Below are 27,907 nucleotides of genomic sequence, written 5' to 3' on the forward strand. Positions count from 1 at the left end.
ATCTGGTGTCCCAGGAGACGCCCAAGCAGGGGTTCCCTTTTCCAAACCTCCCATAGCCTCCTGCTATCCAGCTCCTTCTTCCCCAGGGCCGGCTCCAGGACTTTTGCCGCCCCAAGCGGAAAAAAAAAAAAAAAAAAAAAAGCCATGATCGCAATTGCGATCTGCGGCGGCAATTTGGCGGGAGGTCCTTCGCTCCAAGCGGGAGTGAGGGACCGTCCGCCGAATTGCCGCCGAACAGCTGGACGTGCCGCCCCTCTCCGGAGTGGCCGCCCCAAGCACCTGCTTGGCAAGCTGGTGCCTGGAGCCGGCCGTGTTCTTCCCTATCACACTCAGTGCATGCTGCCTCCCCACCTGCCCCATACACAATTCCTAATGCCGCCCCCTTCCCAATTAATACCAGCTCCCCTCTCCCCCTGCACACACAATTGATGTAGCCCCCCTGGATCAGTGAATGCAGCCTGAGCGACACACAGTTATGCAGCCCTTCTATCCCCACCACCATCAATGCGCTTTCCTGCCCTTCCCTATCCCTTTTGCTGGGGTTCAGGGACTGCCCCTTGCTGCTCCTCTCTCCCCTTCCCCTCCGGGGAGACTGAGCGGAAGGAGGAAACAGAAAGAGGCCAGGAGTGCAGGGCTGGGTTTTGCCCCCTGTCTTTCCTCCAGCAAATGTGTCAGGCTCAGTAGCTGCCTTTCTTATCCCCTCTCTGAAATCTACTGTGAGATCCCCTGGGCTGCTCCCCTCCTCGGCCCCTCTCCGCTCCATGGAGGGAACTGAGAGAAAGGTGTGTCAGGAGCATCCTTTCCTTCGCCGTCAGTCAGCCAGGAGACCCCGCTCTGTGGAATGCCACCCCAGCATGCACTGCAGTGGGACAGGGAGGTTGAACTGGCTGTGATGCAGGATTCTTCCTCGCCTCACCATGGGGATTTTGCTGCATCCCTACACTAGCATTGGGCCCTTTGGTATTTCAGGATGAAAAGCAAAGAGATGGGCCTGATGTGTGAAATCTAGCTCTGAACATCCTTAAGGCACTGGGGTCTCAGGCCCTGAGTAGGATCATCTATAGCAATAATTCTGCACTAGAAAACTGCTCGATCTGTCCATGGAGCTAGTTCTTCTCCACGATGACGCCAACCTCACTTCAGAATAAAGACATTTTTGTGGCTGCCCTCAGAATATCAGCTTTGGCATCTTATGAGCAGTATAACCCCCCCACCCCCGCATCCTCCTCCTCCATAATAGACTAGGGCTTATGCTTGATAACTGTGGGCTTTTGCTCTATGCTTTGCATTTCAATAATGACGGCTACAGTATATACTCCAGCCGCTATGCTCCTTCTATAACTTGTACACAGTTATAGGTAGTGTTGTTGCCAAAGCCATCATGTGATTTATTGACTCTCCACTGGGACAAGGGGGAAAACAGATACAACTTTGTGATTTTATTATAAGGAGTCTGGGTTAATATTTCTAGGTGAAGCAAGCTACTATACCGAGTTCAAACATCTGAAGAGGGAGGTTAAGAAATCCTGAATGTGGGGTGTAAGGATTATTCTGTCCTGGGGCAGTGCAGACGTCGTCTGAGGCGGGGAGCAGGAGAAGAAAGGAGACATTGTGACCCAGTTCCAACACCTCCTGTGTATACAGACGGAAGTGCTTAGCCTGCAGAGGGACACGTGCGGGGAAAGAAGTGGGAGAGAGTTACAACATGGCACTTATATAAACAACACCCCAAATGATATAAAACATTAAAGCAAACGTGCACAACATCAAGCTCGGAATTTTTATAAAACATAAATATTAGGGGGACTTAAACTCGGGTTAATGTCGCTACATAAAATCAGGCTTTAAAGCTGTAATGTTTCACATTAAAAAAACCTCCCCACACAAACAACCCCCCTGAAAACAACATTTATGTTTCTTATTAGGCAGAAAATGATCACATGCCCTATGCTTTTCAAGATTATGATTGTATAATTATGTGAAAACATGAAAATGGATTCAATTAAAAGCCTTTAAGATTCAATTTAGGACTGGTTAAGAGAAATATGCGACCACCCTCCCACCCCCACCCGACACAGGACTGAAAAGATTTAGCAAGTGCTGCATGAAGGGAAATCGGCACAAATAGTAGTTGGATGAAGGCTGTTGTGTAACTGCCATGTAAAACACTGTCTTTGTGTTCGGTATTCGTACAGTGCCTGCTACAAGGGAATCCCGGGCCATGATTGGATCTCGTAGGTGCTACCACAATACAAATAATAAATAACAACAACACTTATATACCTTTGTTGAATCCAAAATTAAATTCCTTAATCCACAATTACGGTCCTGATTCATCCAAGCATTTAAACACATGCTTTAAGGATGTGTTTAAGTGCTTCACTGATTGGCGATGGAGCTCAGCATGTGCTGAAGTGCGTGGTTGAATTGGGGCCTAAGGAACAAATTGCATTCTGATTGACACTCTGCCCAGTCCCCACTGCCTTCAGCAGAACTCCATTAGTTTTTTTAAAAAGTGAATAATTTGGCATGAGCACTCCAGTCCTGCCTGGGGACCCACTAGCATGGAGCCCTGCACAGGATTCTGAAATTGGATGGAGTGTCCGCAAATCTGCAGCACGAGGCACGGCTCACTTGCAGGTTTAAACTAGTGTAAATGGTGAATTCTCTGTCACTTGAAGTCTTTAAACCATGATTTGAGGACTTCAGTAACTCAGCCAGAGGTTAGGGGTCTATTACAGGAGTGGGTAGGTGAGGTTCTGTGGCCTGCCATGTGCAGGAGGTGAGACTAGTGGATCATGATGGTCCCTTCTGACCTTAAAGTCTATGAGAAAGTCTTAATTTGGCATGTACGTAGGTCTTATTGGGATTTTGCATGGGCACAGGGTCTCAGTAGGGCCTAAACCCAGCCCTTCAGAATTAAGAAAAAGTTTCATTGAAAAGTTGGACTAGATTCATTGACACTAAGGCCACTTTACACCTCTCTGAAGTGTAAAGAGGCCTTAAAGTGAGTATACCAATAATATAGTTCCACTGCAAGGCCTCTTTTACATTGCCAGAGCAGGTAAAGTGACCTTCCTGCGAATAAGAATTAGTCTCACGGTTTTTAATTTTTTTCTTGCATCACAGCCACAGCTTGGCTTCTCTCTTAATCTTTTCTACCCTTTTTCCAGCAAATTCTTTACCTGTCCAGATTTGCTTTATTCTGCAGTTTGCCATAGAGCCAGATTCTGATACCCTCACTCACCATGAGTGGTATATTGCTAGACAAGCAGCCTCACTAAAGTGAGGGCGAATACTTGTGTGAGCAACTGCTCACAAGTGTAAGTAAAGGGTAGGCAATCTGGGCCATAGTAACTGTGCATCTGCTGCTATCTTGGTCAACTCACCAGGGACTGAATTGGAGACCTAAAAGAATGAGCAGCTATAGCCTAAGTTAAAGATCCAGAGTCTCTCGCAGGGGCTGTACAGGACACATATCTCCTATGGCTTGGGCGCAATTGGAGAAGTGTCTTTTGTTGTATAACCACAGTAAATTCCTACTTCATGCAGCATTGTGTGAGTGACACATAAATTATAAACACACTATAGGCTTGCTTAACGGCCTATGTGAAATACATTTGTGTTGGGACTCAGTCCAGTTTCAGCTAGACAGGTCTCCACGACTGCCGCTGGCCCTAATGGACATTTTTAATGGCAGCATCAGCAGAGGCCAAGGATTGAATGGGCTATGGAGGCTCACCTATGCTGTCACCTCAACTGGCGATATCTCAGTTGAGACACTGTGTGAAATCCTGGCCCCAGTGAAGTCAATGGGAGTTTTGCCATTCACTTCAGTGGAGCCAGGATTTCATCCACTGTGTAGAAGGGGGGAGGGATAGCTCAGTGGTTTGAGCATTGGCCTGCTAAACTCAGGGTTGTAAGGTCAATCCTTGAGGGGGCCACTTAGGGATCTAGGGCAAAAGTCAGTACTTGGTCCTGCTAGTGAAGACAGGGGGCTGGACTCAATGACCTTTCAGGGTCACTTCCAGCTCTATCAGATAGGTATATCTCCATATATTTAGGGAAGCTTGCACTGCTCCTGCCTATGATATCCCTGTTCAATGGGTAGAGGATTTCAGTCTCCAGAGCAGTCAATCTGGAAGACTGGAGCTACCTTTTCAGAAGCACCAAATTTCCATTGGATGTAAAAGAAGTTAAACTCAATAGTATACGCTGGGCCAAACTTTCAACTGATCTTCTTATGAGTGCTTACAATATCTGCAGGTGCAGCCATAGGAATTTGGAAATTCTCCATGGCCATATTTATTTGCCTTTGCAAGTTGGATAAAGGCACACCTTACTGCTTGACGTGTGTACAAAAGTGCCTGTTTGGACAATGCATGCAGTTGCACAAATACAAAGGCATGTGCCTGCAAATGCAAATGAGGAAGACTACTGAAAAATTGGCCCTGTTGACTGAGTGTTTTAGACCCATATATTCAAAGACTCCAGGAAAGCACACTATCCTAAAGGTGATTTTTACCAGTTGATATTGCCAACACACTTAAAATAACCCTAGTTAAACTCTTTCTGATTGCTTTGCTTTTGCAACTCGAACATGTAATCACTAGTAGAAATATATACAGTTTTTAGATTTCATTCATGTTCCCAAGAACCAGTTGAAAAAAAAAATAAAGGTGATAAATACCACAAAGTATAATACCTGTCGCAGAGGTAGATTGATCTGTTTGAGGAGAGCTTTCACTGCCATCTGGAGCTCATAGAAGAACAACGGAGTAGGGCAGTCTGAAGCATGATCCACACTTTCCACCGATTCCAAGCCAGAAAGCATTTGGAGCCATTCCCACTCATCTCTGTATGTTGAGTTAAAATTAGAAATATAACAAAAGTTCAGTGCACAAGGAAGAATTTACAGTATGTGCATTTGGGATCTGTTGAGGGTTTAATCCTAAAATAGTCAAAGGTTCTAAAATGATGCAGTCCTGCTTGTTTGTGGTTAAAAAAACAACGGAAAAAAGTTTCCTGTTTAATTTTTCTAGCACGTGTACATCAAGCTGACCATTTCTTGCTAACACCTGAAAATCAACTGCCTTCAAAATATTTCAGCAAGGTTTTTTCTTTGACAAGAACTCCATTCCATGTCTTTTAAAATATACGTTGGTCTACAGCTGCTTTTACTGGCGAGCTCAATGCCTGATCAGCTGCAGACATCTCCGGTACTGAATGCAGCCAATGAACTGGATTCAGGTCTAGAGCAGATGAGCATAGGAATGGCACTACTGGATCAAACCCATAGTCCATCTAGTCCAGTATCCTATCTCTGATAGCGTCCAGCATTGGATGCTTCAGGAGAAGGTGCAAGAAACCCCACAATAGGCAGGCATGGGGTAGTCTGGCCCCATATGAAGGTCTGAGCCTAATTCCTAATAGGAGAGATTGTTTTAAACCCTGAGGCACGAGGTTTTGCATCCCTTCCAAAACTAGTGTTAAGAGATCCAAGAATACACCAACCAGCAGCCCATCTCCACAAGAATCAGAAGGAAGCACTGGATATATTTGGTACATGTACTCTGGATGCCAACACAGTCTCCCACATGAAGCTGTCAAGTGCAAACCATCTGGTGTGAGGAAACGAGGATGCCCAAGAGATACTTTAAGAAGAATCCTTAGAATTGGGCAGAACAGTCAAGCTCCACACCGCAGAGCAGATGGAAGCAACAGCAAATGACAGAGGGGAATAGAGGAGACTAGTTTCTGCCCTGTTTACCAGGGGAAGGATGTAATGTAATGTAAAATTGTTGTTAGTATTAACTATTATAACACTGGATAGTCTTGTTATCCATATAAATGTCCAGCCCATATTTGAATCTTGCCATGTTCTGGGCTGGTTGATGGAACCACGTGGGCTAACAAACAAACAAAACAAACAGAGGAAGAAAGAAAATGCACTGATGCACGGCCCCAGGGGTGAGGACTGTGGAGGCAGAACCAGGAAGAATGAGCTGACCCAACACAGAGAGCACCCAGAGCTGACAGCATTTGAATAAATGTGTTTTTTCAGTCATCATCTATTTTATTGTTTAGGGTCAGGAGGGGGTTAGAAACAAGGTATCACAGATCAGAGTATATTTTAAAGTGACTTAACACCCTCTTAGGCCCTGATCCATCCCCCCACTGAAGGTCAATGAGAAGACTCCCAGTGGATGAGGCCTTTAGGTCCTGCTCCTACCATCAGAGTCATGTTGGAGGACCCAGGCAGAGCCCCAGGATTGGGGTCTTTGGGCCTGAGCCATATCCCAGTGAAACTGACGGGATTTTCAACCAGTATGGGCTTTGGATCAGGCCCTCTGTATACCAGATAGATGGACGTAAGCATGTGCACATTTGAGGTCAATATGGAGCTCTATGGTACACAGCTTGTGCCAAACTTAGTTGACAATTATACCTGCGCAACCAACAATACATTTAATGGGGTTATGACTGAGAGTAGAATTTAGCTCTAAATGTTAACAAGTAACGTGATAGATGGTCGATAAGGGGCATACAGTAGAATTCATAAACTAAATAAATATTATACTCCATGGGCTCTGCAAGGTGGTGAGTCCTCTGGTCCTGAACCAGCAAAGCACTTAAGCACAGGCTTAACTTTACGCGGGTGTGCAGTCCCCTGACTTCAATGCCTCACTGCTTGAATTCTTTGTTATCTTAGGCCCAGAGTGCTCAATGCTTTGTAGGTTGCAAATCTCTGAGTTCACTTTACTCCTCTTTATTCAATGTTATGCAATTACTGACAGCACTGTTGTGACCATAAGCATTAATCATTAGTTATCTGCCTCTTCTGTTTCTGTTTATAAAGTAGATTTCATATTTGGTGCCCACATAAACTGAGCATATTTTCACACACTTGGCACTTGAGTTATTCAAGTTTGATCAACTGTCTTAAACTAACGAGTATTTAAAAAAAAATCACTTACTTGGAAACATTGCTGTTGTCTCGGATTTTAACATGACACAGAATGTTGGGCAGCTTTTGCAGTACAAGGACTTTGATTTGATCTACGGAGCTGCAGAGTTTCAGGTAACCCAGATACAAGCCAGGAGGGAGGCGCTGCTGGCTTCTTTTGTGATAGAAAAGTGTGTCCTGTTCGAACAGAAACATTCCTACATATAAATTCCTATTTTCCCACAGATAAGAAGAGAGGTCGGATAATGGTTTTATAGCAGGTCTTTTGCTTTAAGGGTGTCCTGAACCCCGCAAAACATGTAAGCATATGCTTAACTCTAGGCGCATCAGCAATCCTCTTGCAGTTAGGAATGTTCAGCTTGATGCACTGAGGCTACTCGTGCTTAAAGTTAAGCACGTGCTTAAATGTTTTGGTGGATCAGGTGCTCAGAGTGCTCAGCGGCTTGTAGGAGTCAGCTGTAAAACCCTAACTGTCCAAAACTAAGAAGCATGTTGCAGTCCTAAAGCAAAATTCTCCTCTCTGATCTGTGCTCAGGGCTCTTTAATGCGCAGAGTAAGTCTCCAGTGAACTCCTTCTACAGCTACTAACATCAATGGGGACTTTTCGGTGTGCACCAGGTTGTCAAGTATAGTACCAAAGTCAAATTTATTGTCAAATGAATCACTGTATTTTCAACACAATGAACTTGATCATCAAAAAGAGCTTGGAAAGGACTGGCACCGATGTTCTATTTGCTGTAGCTAGCAGACATTAACAGGGCTATGTATAGCATTCCCCAAAGACTACCTTAATAAATGAAGTTGACTGCCATCCTGAGTAATGTGTCCCTCTGCAATGAGTAAGGATTAAGCCACCTGGCCCTCTGCCTTCACCCTTGGAACCATCACATTATCTGCCAGTGCTATGCTTGGCTCTAACTAGTGCAATTAGATCTTCATTTTCATGAGCACTTCATGAACAAAATACCCGCATGATGATTCAACATGTAATACAAGAAAGGGAGGGCATTACACAGGAATGTGCAAACCATTAGGGGGAAATTTTTCCACTAGGAGCTCTGTGGAAACCTGATCAGACCTGTATTTTGCGTTTCCGGATATAAAACTTTTGCCCAGATTGGGATTTTTTTGCACCTGTAAGACATATTTAATACAGTACGTCGAGCACAGATCAAGTATGTTTTATTGTCGTTTGGAAATCTTTTAATTTACCCCAAACCTTGCAATGTGTATGTATGATTACCCGTCAGTTTCGGGTGCAAAAAAGCACAGAGTCGCCACCCAAGAAAATGACCATAAATCACAATTAGCCACAGTAGTCAATATCTAGCCGAAGAGACTCAAGACAGAGCTAAGCCAATAACTTGTCTGGCAGTATTTCCAATGAGGAGGTGATCCCTTAGATTTAGGGATAAGAGATATTGATAAATCATTCTGTAGGATATATCCTGCTGTCACTTACACACAACTTCTCTTGACTTTGATATGAGCTATGCGCATGAGACAATAGAAGGATGTGACTTTAATAGACACAGTTCTGCAAGGTGCTGAGCACAGACAACTCACAGATGTTAAATGGGAGTTGGGGGTGCTCTTCACCTTGCAGGATCACTCCAATATCTTGGCATCATTCCACCACTGAAGTCCACTGGGAATATGACATAAAAACAGATGGGAGGATACGGTCTGTAGATAATTCAATGGTAGCTGATTTCATTGGGAGTTGAGGGCCCTCAGCACCTCCCAGAATCTTGAGTTTGTCTGGTTTCAAAAATAAAACCTGGTTTTAGTGATCAACCTCTGATGGAAAAATCATATAGACTATAATAGAAAATGGTAGCTTCTCTATAGCTGTTCAGAGTCATCCTACAGAATTTAAGAGAGAATTACATCTCTCGCTATACAATTCTATAGCATGGTTCCAAAAACCTACAGAAAATATATCAGTCTCCTATATATACTACAGGTCTTTAAAGTCATTTCTATAGAACCCTATTAGTTTTATCCATATTAAGAGCTCAGTCTAATGCCCATTGAAGGCAATGGAAGACTTTACTCTCAATGGGAGCCTTTCCATGAATTGTAATGGGCATTGGATCAGGGCCTAAAACCTATATGACTTTTCCATAAAGAATGCTCACAGTCACAGGCTTTTAAAAATTAATAACATAAATTAAGTGAAGCAAAGTGCTACCTGGATCGTTATGAGCAAGATGTCTAATGCCGTTGGCTCCTCGGGAGTTGAAAGGGATTTTCTCTGGCTTTGTAGCTTGGATATTTGCATCCATTTGCCATTAAAAAATGAATAGAGAGTCTCTACTTCTCTTATCGTAACTATCAGGATATTGCCATGTCTGTCCTTGATTGGCTCGTAATAAACTCTGCCTAAGTTGTGCGTTCCCAGCAAGTTCTAGAAAGTAAGCAGATTACAAAGGACAATATTAGCCATTACACATCAGGAGGGTGGCATTTTCAGCATAGGCCTAGCTCTGTTCCCACTGAACTCAAATGAGGGTTTTGCCACTGACCTCAGCAGGAGCTGGTTAGGCCAATGCAAAGCACTTCTGCTATTTCAACCCTATGTCCAACATCACTCAGTGCAATCAGAGAAAAATTCTGCCCTGGGTTATATGTGTGAGAATTGCATTGTGGAATTTGGGGGCAATTCCTCAGCTGGTGTAGAAAGAGGTTACTGGCAAATATCAATCTGATCATTACGACAAAAGGTCTTTTTAAAAGACCAAATTGAAATGTGATTCACATACACAACCCAGGGCAGAATTTTTGTCCTAGTCGCATCAAGTTATGTGACGACAGGGTGGGATTTTCAAAAGCACTCAGTGTGGGCCTAACTCTGCTCCCATTGACTTCAATGGAATCAAGCTGAGTTATACTGATTGAAGAGCTGCATACACATTCCACCCTACCAAGGTCGGATTGTGGGATACAATGGGTGTCAAAGATGTCATATAAGGGACCCAAAAATGACTGATTCTGGAAACTTAAAAAGTTGTTGAATTCCCTCCTTTAGGGTCAGTCACTTTCTATAAATTCAGGTTCATTATTTTTTCTGATGTAAATTATTTCCAGCAGTAAAAGTGAGGGGACACCAAATATGTGCGGAATGCAGGTCAGGTAAATCTGGGACTAAAATGAGTGATGTCTCTTGACAAAAGGGACTTTTGAGAGGTATTTATCCTCCCCTTTTATTCTGAATACCAACAATGCGCTAGACAAAAACAGCAGAGACCCTAACAATCTGCCAGGGCCAAAAAGTTTCTGGCAAAATATCTGAAGATTAAAGAAATTTATTAAAAAGAACAAAACTAACCTCTGTCAAAATCCCTTTTCCCACATAGGAAGCATCAGCTTGTTGATGTGAGCACACTGACTTCAGTGACAGCCACTGAAGAGATTCCCAGATGTCTTAAAGAAAAATGCCTAACATTTAAACTATGCTCATTATTTTTGGAGTTTTCAAGAGTACGCTGGTGAGGGGTGGGGATTGTTTAAAAGGAAAAACTGAATTGACAATGTAGCACATTGTATGTATAGGAAAGTATGTAGCTGTACTTTAATTTAATGACATTCTGTACTGATAGATTATCCTGAGTTGATTTATCTGCACTTAGCAGGCACTATTTACTTATAATCTGTATTATTAAATTGTTTATAAACTAAGCACTCAAGGTAGTCCGTACAGTGGCTGTCATTTATAAGTGGCTTTAAGTAGCTATTTTAGTTTTATGTATCCCTCTCCAGGGCATACTGTAGAAGGCTATATTGCCACATGCTCTTCAGTTTTGCTGCCTGTAAAGATTAGCCTCCTAACCCAAGCAGCATGGCACGGGGTAGATTTTGCAGTACGTAGTGGCATATGTGTCCAGTAAGGGGATGGGAGACAGTACGCTAGCCAGAAGCTGGTCATATATTTGCCATTTTTAATTAAAACAGTTGAAATGGGATTATTGACAGCACTAGATTCTGAACTGAATCCCAGCAGACAGAATGGAAGAGCCTATGATGACTCAAGAACATATTGCTAGTACACAGGCAAAAAACATTTTTGAGTGCCCCTGGCATGGCATTCTATCACTTATGTTTTGTTTGCTCTAGTTGTCTAATGGTAGCAGCAGGTAAAATTACAATCCCCAGTCTCTTTGAGTCCACTGATCCAGTCCCATACCAGCTGTGTTGTTACTGATCTCTCCCACTGTGTCCTAAGTTCCTATGGAGTCAGTCTGTTAAACAGCCTCAATAAAGTTTATTCAACTGTATAAACTTTATTGAGACCCTTCATGGGTGGATTCCATTAGACCACATACTGCTAAAGGTTGGCAGATTGGTGATAGTCCTATGTTCATCAGCGGACCAAAGTGACAGAACAAATGTTTAGGATGATAAATTTGCCACAAAACCACCAGAGCAGTATACCACAGGGACAAACACACTATCTTTCTATGCTTCCGGCTCATCTCTTATAACTGCTGCTAGCAAATCAAATGCAATGTGCACAGTATCTTGGGTATCTCAAAGTGCAGTCTCTGTACATTTACAGCGAGTATTAACAACAATGGTCTGTTAAAGACAATCCGTGCAGGCAAAATGAAACTTAGCTCAGCATAGGAATGCGTGCCACAGAAACCAAGCTAGCCAACCTACATGGAGGCATTCAGCAAATATGGTGAAATCTGTCAAGTGACCACTCAAAGTGCTGACAAGCATCTATTGCTTAAAATAGGTGGTCCTCTAATAAGGGGTATGTCTACACTTCAAGCTGGGGTGTGTGTGTGTGTCCCAGATCGAGGAGACATACTCATGCTAGCTCTCATCAAGCTAACATGGCAGCTGTGGGGGCATGAGCTGCAGAACAGGCTGGCTGTCCTGAGTACACGCCTAGGGTCACGAACAGGTACATACCCGGCGTGGCTAGCCCATCCCACCAATCACATTGCCACGGCTAGTTTTTAGCACAGTAGCTTGATGAGAGCTCCTGCAAGTTTTCAACTTGAGATGGGACTCACATCCCCTCCTTGATTGGTGCAGACACACCCGAAGATGGAGCTGATGTGTACTCCAGACATTTGTAGATATTTTGGGGGCTACCTTCCAAGACAGGTGGCTGCCTGGGAAGGCTGGTCTCTTGTACAGCTTTCATTGTAGATAAATATAAAACGAATATAAAGATATTCTTAATCGTGCCCACACAGAGCTAGTTTGTCACCAGGTGCCAGAATGTCCCCGATGCCATAAAACTCAGTTCTTGCAGTGACCTAGAATAGGAAGAAGAATGGTCTTGTGGTAACACACCAGCTGGGACTCAGGCGAGTCGGGTTCCCTCCATGACTCTGCTCTAGATTTTCTGTGTAACTTTGAGCAAGTCATTTAAAAAACCCAAACAAACCTCTCTGTGCCTCAGTTTCCCTATCTGTAAAATACACTAAATACATTAAAGTTTGTGAGATACTCAGATGCCCTGGTGATTGGGATGCGGGGGGGGGGGGGGAGGGTGAGGAGGAGCATAAAAATACTTAGGTAGATTGACAGCTCTGGTATATCCCAGGTAAATCATTTATTTCATCATGCAGTTTCCTGAGATCTAGGATTATTATCATTATCAATAATTGTTTGCATCTAAAGCCCCCAACTGAGAAAGGGGTCCCATTGTGTTAGGCACCCTACGTACACATGACACTCCACCCTCCCCGGAGAGTTTACAGTCTACATACACAAATCACACAAAAAGTGGGAAAAAGGAAGTTTTATTGATGTGGCTGATCAATTTTTTGTTGACAATCTCTATTCAATTCTTTAAGCCTATGGCCAGGAAGGATGTGTGATGGGTTGGATCACAGAAACCCCCTTGGGGCTGCCAACTGATGTGCCAAGACTACTTCTGCCCCTGCTTTCCCTGCCTTCCCAGCTTGGGACTTCAGTGTCCTGCCTGGTTTGAGCCAGACCCGCTAGCCTGCTGTAAACCCAGACCCAGGTCTAAACCACATCCCCTAACAGCTGTAGGCTTAATTGAAAGCAGGTTAAGAAGTGTCCCTGTCTTTAACACTGAGATGCCCAACTCCCAATGGGGTCCAAACCCCAAATAAATCCATTTTACCCTGTATAAAGCTTATACAGGGTAAACTCATAAATTGTTTGCCCTCTATAACACTGATAGAGAGATATGCATGGCTTTCTCTTCTCCCCCCCACCCCAGGTATTAATACATACTCTGGGTTAATTAAAAGTAAAAAGTGATTTTATTAAATACAGAAAGTAGGATTTAAGTGGTTCCAAGTAGTAACAGACAGAACAAAGTGAATTACCAAGTAAAATAAAATAAAACACGCCAGTCTAAGCCTAATACAGTAATAAAACTGAATACAGATAAAATCTCACCCTCAGAGATGTTTCAATAAGTTTCTTTCAGAGACTGGACGCCTTCCTAGTCTGGGCACAATCCTTTCCCCTGGTACAGCCCTTGTTCCAGCTCAGGTGGTAGCTAGGGAATTTCTCATGATGGCTGCCTCTTTTGTTCTGTTCCACCCACTTATATATCTTTTGCATAAGGCGGGAATCCTTTGTCCCTCTCTGGGTTCCCACCCCCTCCTTCTCAATGGAAAAGCACCAGGTTAAAGATGGATTCCAGTTCAGGTGACATGATCACATGTCACTGTAAGACTTCATTACCCACTTGCCAGCACACACGTATACAGGAAGACTTAAACAGAGCCATCTACAGTCAATTGTCCTGGTTAATGGGAGCCATCAAGATTCCAAACCACCATTAATGGCCCACACTTTGAATAATTACAATAGGCCCTCAGAGTTATATTTCATATTTCTAGTTTCTGATGGAAGAGTGATACATTTATACAAATAGGATGACCACACTCAGTAGATTATAAGCTTTGTAATGATACCTTACAAGAGACCTTTCGCATGAAGCATATTTTAGTTATGTTATAGTCACACTCATCAGCATACTTTCATAAAATCATATAGAGTGCAACGTCACAGACCACAGACTTCATATGTAACCTTGGACTTCCATTGACATGTGATGGGATTTGGTGATCTAACTCCCTCGGGCTCCTTGGAAGATCCAAGCCTTAATGTCTCTGTAAAATGGGTATAATAATGCTCCCAAACTTTTGTCTGCCATGTCATTTTTGACCACAAGTTCTTTGGGGCAGGGGCTGTCTCTTCCTGTGTGTGCGCCCAGCATCTTCCACAAAGGGGCTCTAATCTTGCTTGAGGCCTATAGGTGCTACAATAATACAAATAACAGTAATAAAAAAGGTCTTTTCCATATGAGGCATCTCGGCTTTTGAGTAATGTATCTCAGGGTTATGATGGCCGCTCTCTTTCTGTGTGTCCCCAACCTGCAAAATCTTGGACTTACTTGGGATATTTATTTGCTGCATTATGTTTGTTTCTTCTTCTGTCACTGTTTCTCCTCCCCCTTCTTTTCCTAGGGTTTACTTTTTACACGATCACTCTTTTCCAGCAGGAGATATAGGTGCAGCAGCTCACTTCACAGCAGATGTTAACACTACTCCCAAGGACGAGCCAGTGGGGAGTGCTAAGGCAGAGAACAGCTGGCAGCACCTTCCCTCAGAGACCACGAATTAAATTAACGACTGAAAACATGCAATGCAACTAACCTGTAACTGTGCAGTTGCTGAAACCATCTTTTGCCTGGCTTGAAGTGCTGTTGATGAGGACATGGATATGGACATATTCTGCCTCAGCCATCTGATATCATCCCACATACAAGACAGCTGCAAAATATATGTCACAGTTCAATCCCCTTTGTTCTCAGTGCTTGAAAAGCCGGCAGCAAAAATAAAAGCATATTTGGCTTTGGAAAAATCAGTAACTATTGTTCATTTTGAGTTTCTGTGGGTGGTACTAAAGTGGATAGTTATTGATTGGAGAGAAAGAGAGAGCGAGAAAGATACCATATCTAGCTACAGAAAGAGAGCATTTCATAAACAGCATGCACCTATCTCAGTTCATCTGTGAATTTTCATGTAAGATTGATTCAGTGTCCACTTGGGTTCAAAAATAATGTGAAGATGTCTTTAATCCTGGACAATCAAAACACCAGTCCTTAAAACTTCTGGTCAGTGGTTAATGTTCTTTAACTCCTTCCTTCTTTCCCCAGAAGCCCTTAAATAACAGTAACTGGAAATAGGGTCATGTGGGATTAGACATCTCAGTGAATGAATTCTGCTTTGGCCAGTGCCTTCCATGCCCATCAATGGGTTAGACAGGATTTATCCCTTAAAAAATGCTAGAAGGAAAAATAATTAACCCAAGCAAAAAGTACTTAGCTTCTTCACTGCTGTTATGTTTTGTTCTGCAAATATACTAAGGTTGGAGCAATTTCTGGTACAGACCATTCATTGAGAGACAGTATATGAAATTAGGTGCGTGTTACCTTTGTGAACCACAGAAAATCTTGCATAATGGAACTGGTGTGTGAGTCATCAATTTCCACAATTGGGATTTGATCTTCATTGGTTACTAACAAGTTGTCTTTGTAATAAAATATGACAGCTATGTAGAGTCCACTGAAAGGAAGAAAGACAAACAAGAAGGTGAGCAATCAGAGGGCAGGTCTACACTACCCGCCTGAATCGGCGGGTAGAAATCGATCTCTCGGGGATCGAATTATCGTGTCTCGTCGGGACGCGACAATCGATCCCCGAATCGATGCTTGTACTTCACCAGCGGAGGTAGGAGTAAGCGCCGTCGACGGGGGAGCCGCGGAGGTCGATTTGCCGCCGTCCTCACAGCGGGGTAAGTCGGCTCCGATACGTCGAATTCGCGTATCTTAAATCGACCCCCCTCTCCCCCCGTAGTGAGGACGTAGCCAGAGTCTCAATAGCTATCAAAATCAGCAACAAGTGTCCTGGATAGGCAAAGACGCATAGATCCACAGGTTTTAAGGTTAGAAGGGTCACTCTTGATAATCTAGTCTGACCTCTTGCCTAACGCAGGCCATAGAACTTCACGCAGTGATTCCTGCAAAATGTGCATAGGAAATGTATTGCTCCAAATAAAGGAAACTACCACAATGTAGTTATCTATGACGCTGATCTGCACAGCTTGCTCAAGTAAAACAACCCATTGACTTCCATTTCAGCGGGAATTTTGCCTGAGTAAATAGTGCATGATTGGGGTCATTATGTTTTCTGAAATCAATGTGCATGTTAACATTTTGTACCAATAATGGGCCAAGTTCTGCTCTCATCTACACCAGTGTAAATCTGGAGTAACTCCACTGAAATCAACAGGGGCATTATGGATTTACATAAACGTTACAGGGTATAATTTGGCCAGCATATCTGCAAAACTGTTCATAGAAATCATTCCTTTCAATATTTACTCTTGTAATTAGTTACATACATTAACCAGTCGCTTTAGGGAATTTAAAGACCCCAGAGAGCACTTTTGGAAGAATCAAAACTCTTATCAAAATACAAAGAAAAAAAAGCAAACAGAATGCTCTTGGTGATGAAAGAAGAAGTAATCCAGTGTGGGCAACTTTCATTTACTGAAACCAAACCATCAAGGCTCAGAGCTGCCTGGGTCACCAAGGTCGCAGAACTAGCTAAAAATATTAGGGACCTCTCAGGTGGGTTGCTTGCTGGTGAAGGGGTATTATAAATGTGCTGTCTACGCCCTACATTTTATGTCATAAACAAATAAAATACCATTACTGAGCAGCAACAGAACCAGCATGTCAAAAACATTTAAATAACAGTATTGTGGTTTTGCATACAAGGTTCCATGATGTTATAAGTCCACAGCCATTGACTTCAGTGGGTGCTGGCTCAGGCTCAATGAGCCTCATTTTCCACTCAGCCACCCCAGTTTTTTATACCTTCATGGACTTCACCACGGTTATGTCTGATTTACTGCAATTTAAGCCACAGGAGAACATGTCCATAGCTATGTCTGAGTTGTGGTCTTTTTGGTATCTAAGCTCTCATTTGTAGCTAAACTGGCATTTTGGGAAGATGAAATATATGACAAACCGTTTCAGAGTCTTCACAAACTTGTTTGAAGAATGGAAAAGATGCTTCAGGCTCCTGGAGACTGATTGCTTGCGACCAGCATTCTGTAGTTTAGAACTTTCTAAAATGGAAAATAAAAACCAACAAAAAAAAAAATCAGAGTGCGAACTTCAGGGATACAGTAAAATATAAAGAACATTTTTCTCGTCCCATCTCATTACTTTCAGTATGTTTATGCCTATCCACAGACAAGCATTTCAGAAATGCATCCCCGTTCCTTATGTGTTCATGCTGTTGGTGATAAGGAAGATTAAAATGACCTCCTAATGCCAACAAAATCTGGAAAAAAATCTTGTTAGTTTGCTCCCAAGCACGGACGGGCCTGAACCACTGCCATGGATCTTGAGCTTTAGGACATTCAAAATCTGGTTCTGAATTTTGCAAATGGTCCCTATAACTATAACGGGTGGAAACAGCCCCACATCTGAACGCCCTTGAATTTTATGATGCTTCCAAATTTTGTGACTTGAGCCCATCTATACTCTCAAGCTCCTAGTAATAGAACGATTGACCTCCGTGTTTTGGTTTTAAACTCTTAGAAAGGAGGGATGAGACTTACAAAAGCAACGCCAGACATTAACAATTTGGTGACATCAATAAAAGATTAAATAAGATAGTGTAAGTGTCTACATGAATACTTAGTTCGTGGCAAGCTGAGGTGTAAATCTACCTACAGTGTGTCTGACTGTAAAAGAGCGATGGGTGGACCAGGTCTGATAACAGAAGAAATCACCCTTTTCGGCAGTTCTAAAATATTTGGTTAATGTTTTATTGGTTAAATTGCTTTTAGTTTTCTTGAGTCTTTGCTAAAATAGTGGTCTGATTTCCTGTGAAGCCAATAAAAAGACTCCCAATGGGAGTCGGGAGGAACTGTTATGAGAGTGCTCTACCAAAGATGTATGTAAATAGTTTTAGAGGATATGCCAGTAAATAGCACTCAAGAACTTGCAGCATTGGGCACAGGTTTTGTACAACCAGTAAAAGTTGTGCTTTGCATATTGCTTTTGGTGTATAGCTTTTTACGTGCGGCTCTCAAGAGGAGCAGGCTTTAAAAACTGGTTTTACACTGATGAAACTCCATTTACTTCCATGGAGTCACTTCTATTTAACACTGGTGTCAGAGAGAGGAGAATCGGTCCCGGAGAGATAAGTCTCATGGTATTTCTGGCTGATCTGGAAAGAAAGAAGGGCAGAAAATGGGAATTGTGTGAAATTACAGTTCAGTTTTAAAGGATCAAGACGTTCTGATTGATTAGATGAAGTCTGGATAAGCATCTAGACTGAACCTCCAATACATTTGTAGGTTAACCCTTCTGTGTCGGAAAAGCCTATTATCCTGCCAACTCTTTGCAGAAAACTGTTTGTTGCATGTAGCTAATCAGTCTCCTTGGATATTCTCATTTTCCTCGTGCCTCTAATGCTAAATAGGAGGTGTCTGACTGTGTCTTCTTAACAAGTTCTAAGTCTGAACATTTAAATTTGTTCTTGTCAAAACCCCATCTGTGGAAGTGTTCAACATTTTTTAAAATGACGAATAAATTTGCACCATAATTAGCACATTGAAGACCACAGAAAGAAGGTACATTGTTAGCATAATTATTGTTCTGCCAAACAGCAAACGCAAAGAGAACAAGTGAGGTGAATTTATTATGCAATGCTACTGTTCAGAGATGGGAAAAACTTATTAGGTCATCAAATCCATACTCTTTCCAGTGCAAAACTCTTCTCAATAGTACTGTCTCCAGTGCAATGTCTGGTCTAGTTTTAGATGTCTCAAGCTAAGTTCTTCCCTTGGAAGATTATTCCTTTTATCATTATTTATTCTTTGCTAATTGTATTTTATTAGTGCATAAAGACCCCAACAAGATCATGCTTCCACTGGGCCAGGCTCTACAAAGACACAGGGCCAGATACTGCCCCCATTACTTATGCTGAGTAGCTGCTTACTACACAAGTATTCTCATTGACTTGAATGGGACTACGTGGGTAGTAAGCTGCTACTCACCATGAGTACAGGTAGTGAAATCTGTCCCATACTGTAAAACAATCTCATCTCCAAAGAATTTATGGATAGGATTTTCAAAAATAGTCAGTATCAGGGCTGGCTGGAAAACAAGAACTTCATATTGTGAAAAAAATTGAGGTTGTTGCCCTTTCTTCTGCCTGATTTTGAGCAGGAATTTGAACCTGGGACTCCCACATCCCAGCTAAGTCCCTAACCACTGAGTTAATGGCTATTCAAGGGCAGGGCCGGCGCTTCCATTTAGGCGACCTAGGTGTTTGCCTAGGGCGCCAGGATTTGGGGGGGGGGGCGGCATTTTGCCGCCCTTGGCGGCAATTTGGCGGCGGGGGGTCCTTCCGCTCTCCGGGTTTTCGGCGACAATTCTGCGGTGGGTCCTTCACTCGCTCCGGGACCCGCCGCCGAAGTGCCCCGAAGACCGGGAGTGCGGAAGGACCCCCCGCCGCAGAATTGCCGACGACGACCGGGAGCGCGGAAGGACCCCCGCCTAGGGCGCCAAAAACCCTGGCGCCATTCTTATTCAAGGGTAGGGGTTGTTCAGCCCCCACTCTCTCTCCTTCCTCCCCCAACGCCTTCTTCTCACTCTCCCATTTTGACCAGAAATTCCAACATGAGCCTGAGAAAACGTCCTGACAAATTTTTCATCAACACCTAGAAGTTTCTGCAAAAAGTTTCAGTTTTGACAAATTTGGCATTTTCTGATGAGAAAAAAAAGCATTCCTGAAAAATTCCCAACCGGCTCTATTCAGCATTAGTGTAACACCGCTCCCGTTGAAATCAGTGACAGCACAGTTAGGCCAACATTAAGTGCTTTTAAACACCTCAGCCTACAATCAGAGACAAGATGCAGGAGGTGGAGGGAAGCCAGGAGAAGAGTAATCTAAGCAATCATTTCACAGCTAGGTCTCCCATTATGTAATGTTTTCTTATTCTTTGTATTGCAGTAGCAGCTAGAGGCCCTAACTTGCTAGGCACTGCACACAAGAGTTGGTTCTAGCCCCAGAGAGTTTACAATCTAAATAGTCAAGACAAAGGAAGGATTATTATCCCTGTTTTACCGAGAATGAGAAACTGAGGCAGAGACAGATTAAATGAGTGGCTCAAGGAAAGCCAGGCATTGAAGCCTGTCTCCCACGCCAGTGCCTTAACTAGGGTTATTCCTTCTCTCATGACCTCTCTAGATCCTGGCTAGTGGCTAGTGTCTGGTGTCTGGCTGGTGAGTCTTGCTCACATGCTCAGGGTCTAGCTGATCGCCATATTTGGGGTTGGGAAGGAATCTTTCTCCAGGGCAGATTGGCAGAAGCCCTGGGGTTTTTTCGCCTTCCTCTGCAGAGTGGGGCATGGGTCACATGCTGGAAGATTCTCTGCATCTTGAAGTCTTTAAACTATGATTTGTGGACTTCAATGGTTCAGACATAGGTTTGATACAGGAGTGGGTGTGTGAGATTCTGTGGTCTGTATTTGCAGGAGGTCAGACTAGATGATCATAATGGTCCCTTCTGATCTTAAAGTCTATGATTCTATGAATTTACTTTTCCTTAATTTTACTCCATTACTCCAAGTAACACCCCTGACGCCCTCTTCAGTGTTTACATCCTTCCAATACGGGTTCTGCCTGCCCTCCCGGAGAAAGACAATACTTGGAAAACATTGTCCTGGATCATTATTACTTCCCTGTGAGTGTCTTTCAGTGTATCTCCATAATGTAAACCAAACACTGTGTTAAAGCTCATGGATCATGCTTCCTCTTCTCCCTGAGTAAAACCAGTTTAGCAATACCATTTCCATCCTAATTATGTAAATTAGATTCTCTCCTGTATATGGGGGAGCTAAGTTGCTACAGGCAAAGCAACATAACTCCACATAAAACGCCCAGAGATTATAGCACTGAAATAATAGGGAACATTTAAAGTGAGCATACATGCTATTGGACTATTCAGTGGTTTGGATTCAGTCCACAGCTTCTTAGATGCCAACAGCAAAAGAAATAATGTAAAACTATATAAAAGACTGTAAACTTTCCCACATTGTTGTTCGCTTTTGTTTTACAATCTTCTGTAAGTAGAAGCCAGCAATGTGGAGCTGGGATTAGAGGATAATTTGAATTCAGAGGAAATGGAATTTTAATAGTCTGTTATTTAATTAACTAATAAATAACATGGAGTGCCGCGAATAGTAAAATATCAGTAGCAGCAGAGCAAGTCTACATTAATAAATGATAAGACAACCACGCTATGAGCTCTCTTAACAAAAGCCTTAGCACAAACATTTACTGGCAGAAATTAGGGAATTGCTAGTTATTAGATTGAGATCAGAAACATTTAAATTTGGATCGTGCTAAGCAATTAACTACCAACGTAAATTGATAACATGGGCAGTTTTTCTTTCTTTAGGCAGGATGTCAAAATGTTTCTTTGTTGTCCACCAAATAATGGAAAATGCAACTGATATTTAAAAAAGCAACATACATAGATTTGTGGAGGCATAAGAGCAAAACTGCACCCAGGCTTCCAGTGTACGATAATGGCACCAGTCTCTAAAGGAATCTCTGTTACTCGCTCTGTTCTGTTTTCCTGACAAGGAAGAACATGTGGATGGAAAGGGTCTGCTCGTCTATTGTCCCATCACTGCAGAAGCAAGTACCTCTCTCCCAACTGGTATAAATGAGAAGTAACTCCTTTGATGTTGATGGAATTACACCAGTGTCAGATTGTTATCAGAGGAGCCTCCAACCCAATGAGGCCAGGGGTTTCCATAAAAGTTATATTCATTTAGAGTGAAATTCAACCATGAAGAGGGTCAGCAAAAGTCCTATTCAGTACTCAGATCCCACTTACCCCCATTTGAGGGCATAAGCAGTGCCTAGCCCTTGTACTGACGTGGCACATGGGGCTGAAATTCACCGTGTGAAAATAGATCCAGTGGTTGGAAGCTGAAGCTAGACAAATTCAGACTAGAAAAAAAAGGCGTACATTTTTAACGGTGAGAGCAATTAACCATTGGAACAACTTGCCTACGAATGTGGTGGATTCTCCATCACCTCAAGTCTTTGTATCAAGACTGGAGGTCTTTCTAAAAGAGATGCTCTAGCTCAAAGAGAAGTTATGGGCTTGATGCAGAAATGACTGAGTGTATTTCTCTGGCCTGAGTTATACCAGAAGTCAGACTGGATGGTCATAATGGTCCCTTCTGGCTGTATAATCTCGGGATAGTTTTGTGTGGTGTTCTCAACCCATGGCATTGTGAAAGCCCCCTCAGGCCTGTTATTTCGTATTCACGCTAAGCATTTAGTCCAAGCTAAAAACTTTAAAAATATGATGCACTATGAAATCAGAGCCCCCTCGCACCCCTTTGCTAAATGAAAAAAATGGGTCCTACTGCTTATGAAACAAATTACTATTAAAATATTTTTAAAAACTAACCTCTGACTTGTCCAGTAAAATATATTTACAACTAGGTCCCAGAAAGAAAATATTTGGAAAGCATTTCAGAGAAGACAGGGGTGTCTCTTGTAACAAAGCACCACACAATTACTTCTCCCTGCACAGAATTTGTTTGGAATCAATGATCCTACATTAAAAAAAGCACTTAAAAATACAACTGAAGTGTTGCCAGAACATATGTAATTGTAGTAACTCGGTTACGCTATTCTGTAGCATGGTATTATGAAGACAAATGGACGACTTTGTTGTTTGTAATCATCAGGATTTTCCAGAAGATTAAACATATGAAAGCAAAGCTTCCTAAGCAAGTCCCTAGGAGATTTCATCATATCACAGAGCAGGTTCAAAAGCAACAGCTGATCTAATTCCAAAAGCTCTTAAACTCACTGTACATGCCAATGTATTCTTCCTGGTGCTTTTGTGAGCTTTTCTACACACCAGGCCAAATTCCAGACTTCCGTGCAAAGCCTGACAACCAGGCTTTGTGCAGAGCTCTGTATGGAGTCTGGGGAATTTAGTCCTCCTTTATCATGCTGGAGCACTTACGCAGCTGCTGCCCTTAGAGCTCCCCTTATATAGGGAGGTTTTGGTCAGTGGGATCTACACAGTCATGGATCTATTGCTCATGCTCACTCACCAAGGCAGCATGGGCTAGTGAATTGAGCACAAGGCTGGAGGCCTGTGTTCTAATCCAACCGCTACTACTGTCTAGTCTTAATTTCCACTAAACACTGAGCCTGATTCTGCTCTCACTTAAACTAATGGAGTTACACAGGTAAAAATGGCCTGAGAGCAAATTCTGTCCTATTCTTTAGCTGTGCCGCAGAAACGGACTCAGAGGGCAGCTGACGTAAATCAGGAAAGCTCTATTGAGGTCAATATACCTATGCTGATTTACACTGGCTGAGACGCTTACCCTCAAATTTAAACGTTTGACCTGAGGAGCGCGGTGTCACCTAGTGGATTTGACGTAGGACTGAGTGTCAGGAGACCAGGCTTGTGACACTAACTCATAGCCACTTCACCTCTGAGCCTCAGTCTCTTCCTCTGTATAATGGGGTCATGACATTTACTGACACTCTGATGGACGCGTTGTGAGGCTTAACTCAACAATGGGCCGGCTTCTCAGTTGGTATAAATTCGTGTGGCTCCATTGAGATCAGTGGAGCGGTGCTGATTTACTCCAGCTGAGGGGCTGGCTCAGTCTTTGCAAAGTGTTAGATTGATGAAAGCTATTCTGGAAGCCAGTTCTCAGTGGACAGGACTCATGAGGTCCTTCCTTCCAGCCCGTGATCCACCCACTAGACAATCCTTCTCCTGCCACAGACCTGGCTTTCCGTTCAGCTTGACAACTCCCAGCTGCAAATTTCAGAGCAAAAGTGACCTTGCAGTTCCCTCCCCGCACCGTACTTCAATGCAAACAGTTTCCAGGTGCCTCTAATTTCATAAAAATATTGAAATGGAAGGGGCTGACACCAGTTACACAGCTTAGGCAAGTCTCCAAAGGCCCTTTTATCATGTTACGAATCTCATTCATCCAATATGTGATGCTTTGCTACAACACAAGCAATTGAGAATTTTTATATGATCCAAAGTAAGAATGTTGTCATGGTAGGTGCTGCCAGATGGTACTGTTCCAGAGAGTCTTCCAAATTCTTTTTCTTAGCATGCAAGAAAATGCTCAGTCTTGGGAAAACTCACTGTATTATTGTTAGTTTTGCTAGGCAAGGAACAGAAATGGGAGTTGTGAAAGCAGCAGCCGAGTTTGCTTCCTGCCTTGGTCTCCAATTGGAGTCAATTCTTGAGGCAGAGGTGTTCCCTAGGAACTTGGCATTGGCTTAGGGCTGAGATTCCTGAAAGAATGGCTTGCCCTGCATGCAGTTTGTGACCACTTCTGCTCCAGGACTGGTGTATGTGTGCAAATAAAACAAGTTACACTTAGAATATACCCAGGCTCTGTATCATTTATTTCTCCTCCACTGAGAAGTTGACCTGAAAGACCCTGGACATCTGCTACCGTTCAGAGAGGGGAGACAGTCCCATGCAAAACAGCTCCTCTCATAGTCAGATATGAAGCCAGCTATTTAAGAGTCAGAATACGCAGTCTGCAGCTTCACTTCCCAAATCCTCTACAAATCATGGTGGTTTTGTGAATCTTCATTGGAGAAACATTCTATTTTCTTGCAATATCTCTTTTCCATTTCCAAGCAACATTGCTGAATTAAGTTGCCATAGCTACAATAGGACTGTGGCAGACCCTTGATCATCATGATTATGGCATATTTGCACTCAGAGAACTAAGGCTGCATCTTTCATTTTCAGTCTTAAGCACTTCTGTGAATGTGAATCGTTTGAGGCAGCTTGGAATATGATAAGTAAAACCGCAGGGGAAAATGACAACTTCGCGGCAGTTTGATTTCTTCAGTTGAAACCAAATTCCAAGCATTATTCCAGTTAGAAATCAGATTTAAAAAATAAATAGTAACATTTCAACAGCCGATATAGAATAGAGACTTTTAAACAGCTTTAAAAAGTATCCCAGCCTGCTGCTTTGACTCTCGAGCTATCAAAGGCACAGTCTGTTTCCCATGAATGAAGAGCGCAGAACTGGCTGAGATTCGAACCCTCTCACCGTTTTGGGTTGTTACATTAAAAAAAATGTAGCAGTCTTGCCTTCGCACTGGTTAGTACAACAATTTTTCATTCCATTGGCACCACCTCTGCTAGAATACATAGTGTCTCTCATTTGGAGGTGGCCAAGTCCTCTCTGTTGATCCAAAATAGTTTTTAAAATAAATTATTTGGGGGGGGGGGCAAGGGAAGGGGGGGAAGAAAGAGATCCTTGAAGCTTTTTCATGGATTCCTGTGTGAAAACGATTTGCAGGGAGAACAATTAAATGAGAGTGGGGGGTGCATGCTTGCTTTCACATGTTTGCATATGACTTATTGCAAGGGTTAAGAGCAAGATAGTACGCTCAAGTGATTCCAGATGGGCCAATATTAATATCTTTCTTTTCCTGATGAATGAGAAGGTATGACCCAGTTAGGAAACTGCTAAAATTACAGGCGCCACGGAGGCTTCGACTGGTGCCCTACCACAGATTTTTTTTATCCTTACCTCGGCAACTGTAATGCTGATGAGCCGCTCGAACCTGCTGAAGGAGACGTTCCAGGGCTTCAGTATGTCCCCAGTGTCTAGGTTCTCTGCCATCGCAGTCTTTCCAGTCTGTTGAACAAAAGAAATAAACAAATGGAAATGTAAAGGAGTAGAAGAGGGCTTAAAAATGTTTTCTTGCTCCTCATTTTTCCTGGCTGTTGGGGGGGAGGGAGATTTGCATATATGCACATGGGATGGAATGGCACTGCCTACACCATAAGCTTCCTCTACCCCTGCAAAATAGATAATATAATAACAACAATGTAGGGCTAAAGTTTCAAAAGAAATCAGCTCCCAGCAGCTTCTGTTGTGACAATTATTGCCAGAAACATCTAGCTTAGGTGGCTATATGGCCCCACTGCCATAGCTGGTCAGAAAATGGGGTGTATCATAGCATCTGAATGTCTCACAATCGTTAATATATTTATCCTAACAATCCCTTTATTCCATTTTACAGATGGGGTGCTGAGACACAGAGAGAGACTAAGTGATGTGCCCAAGGTCACACGGGAAATCTGTTGAGCAGAGAATTGAACCCAGGTGATGGTACCCAAACCATTGGAACATCCTTGCTAGCTGGGCTTAGTACTTTTGAAAACCTGGTCCTGGTTGTGGCTGCTGAGCCCTGAACCTTCCAGCCAGGCATGGTACTGACAAAGCAAGAGGCCATGGTTTCTGCCCCAAATGCCCTCAGTGCAAAGAAGGTTTGCTAGCTAAAAATCTCAGCCTTACTAAAACCTTCTATCACAAGCTCCCGAATTCTTTGTCATGGGCGTGAGAAAATCAACCAAGTTCATGGAATCCAGGCGAGCCATGATGTCAGATCATTCAGAAACAGACTGCAAAGAGAAACAGCAGAACTACAATTCATTTGCAAATTCAACACCATTAATCTGGGCTTGAATAGGGACTGGGAGTGGCTGGCTCATTACAAAAGCAGCTTTTCCTCTCCTGGAATTGACACCTCCTCATCTGTTATTGGGAGTGGACTACATCCACCCTGATTGAATTGGCCCTGTCAACACTGGTTCTCCACTTGCGAAGTAACTCCCTGCTCTCCATGTGTCAGTATATAATGCCTGCATCTGTAACTTTCACTCTATGCATCCGAAGAAGTGAGGTTTTTACTCACGAAAGCTTATGCCCAAATAAATCTGTTAGTCTTTAAGGTGCCACCAGACTCCTTGTTGTTTTTGTAGATACAGACTAACACGGCTACCTCCTGATACTTAAATTTTATAGTCATACTTCTTTTATATACAAAAATAAAACGAAATAAAAAACCCACTCACCCCGGTTTCACAAATAAAAGCGTGTCCTTGGCATGTCAGTGCATCAACAGATTCCTTCTTCTCTTAGCGGGCACGCAAGACATGTGCCACCAACTAACTGCTCACTTGCTGAACATACAGTACTAATTTAAGTGGAGAGTGACTTATTCCTTTTCAGAGACTCAACCTGCTAGAGACCTAAATGTACTTTGGCCTTGACTTGCTACAATGATAACAAGCCCCACATACGGGTGGATGTAGTGGACAGTGGCTACTCCTATAGTCTGTGGGCTATTGCAACAGCTGTAGAGAAGTATCCTTTATGTTAGATATTCTGGTGGACGCCAAAAGCGATAAAGAGTCCTGTGGCACCTTAAAGACTAACAGATGTATTGGAGCATAAGCTTTCGTCTGACGAAGTGGGCATTCACCCACGAAAGCTTATGCTCCAATGCATCTGTTAGTCTTTAAGGTGCCACAGGACTCTTTGTTGCTTTTTACAGATCCAGCTGCCCCTCTGATACTTGACGCCAAAAGCGAAAACTTTTGTAGGTCAACACTGGGAGGTCAATTCTCAGCTATATTCAGTATCTACTGGGTGCAGGTGTGTGGGGAAACACATAGGAACCATTTGCCGCTCACGGATCCAGGGGCTGGCTGGAGGCTGGTTCTGCAGGCTGGTGTCATTTAGACCAGATCAGCTTGGTATGGTCCTCAGAGGGACATCTGCCAGCTGGGGATCACCAGAGCATAGCAGCATTCTGGCCACACCCCTTTTATTGCCCAAGTTTGCCTCAGGTACATTCAGTGGACCTGGGGGTGGGGAAGGGGTTAGAAGCCAGCACTCAATGAGTCCCCCATGCCAAGGGAATCTCCAGCCAGGAAGATTAATTGACTTTTCAATCCCTTGGTGCCTTGGGCCTGGAGTGGGATTCAAGCTTGAACCCTGGATCTTTAATTCTACTAA

At 43.1% G+C, this 27,907-nt stretch overlaps 1 protein-coding gene across 1 annotated transcript in view; it reads right to left on the reverse strand.

Annotated features, from left to right (window-relative positions):
- Positions 1 to 1,467: 1,467 nt before the first annotated feature.
- ANKFN1 (ankyrin repeat and fibronectin type III domain containing 1) overlaps positions 1,468 to 27,907 on the reverse strand; it is a 74,293-nt gene continuing 47,853 nt past the window's right edge. Inside the window, exons 7-14 of the mRNA XM_026654615.1 lie at positions 25,631 to 25,738; positions 17,011 to 17,110; positions 15,408 to 15,540; positions 14,629 to 14,745; positions 9,162 to 9,377; positions 6,978 to 7,144; positions 4,706 to 4,856; positions 1,468 to 1,659 (exon numbers count right to left, since the gene is read on the reverse strand). Coding sequence (XP_026510400.1) covers positions 1,468 to 1,659; positions 4,706 to 4,856; positions 6,978 to 7,144; positions 9,162 to 9,377; positions 14,629 to 14,745; positions 15,408 to 15,540; positions 17,011 to 17,110; positions 25,631 to 25,738 — 1,184 coding nt within the window. The remainder of the gene's footprint in view (positions 1,660 to 4,705; positions 4,857 to 6,977; positions 7,145 to 9,161; positions 9,378 to 14,628; positions 14,746 to 15,407; positions 15,541 to 17,010; positions 17,111 to 25,630; positions 25,739 to 27,907) is intronic.

The sequence above is a fragment of the Terrapene carolina genome, unplaced genomic scaffold (genome assembly GCF_002925995.2).
Source record: "Terrapene carolina triunguis isolate 2854851 unplaced genomic scaffold, T_m_triunguis-2.0 Scaffold192, whole genome shotgun sequence".
In the NCBI taxonomy this organism is placed as follows: domain Eukaryota; kingdom Metazoa; phylum Chordata; order Testudines; family Emydidae; genus Terrapene; species Terrapene triunguis.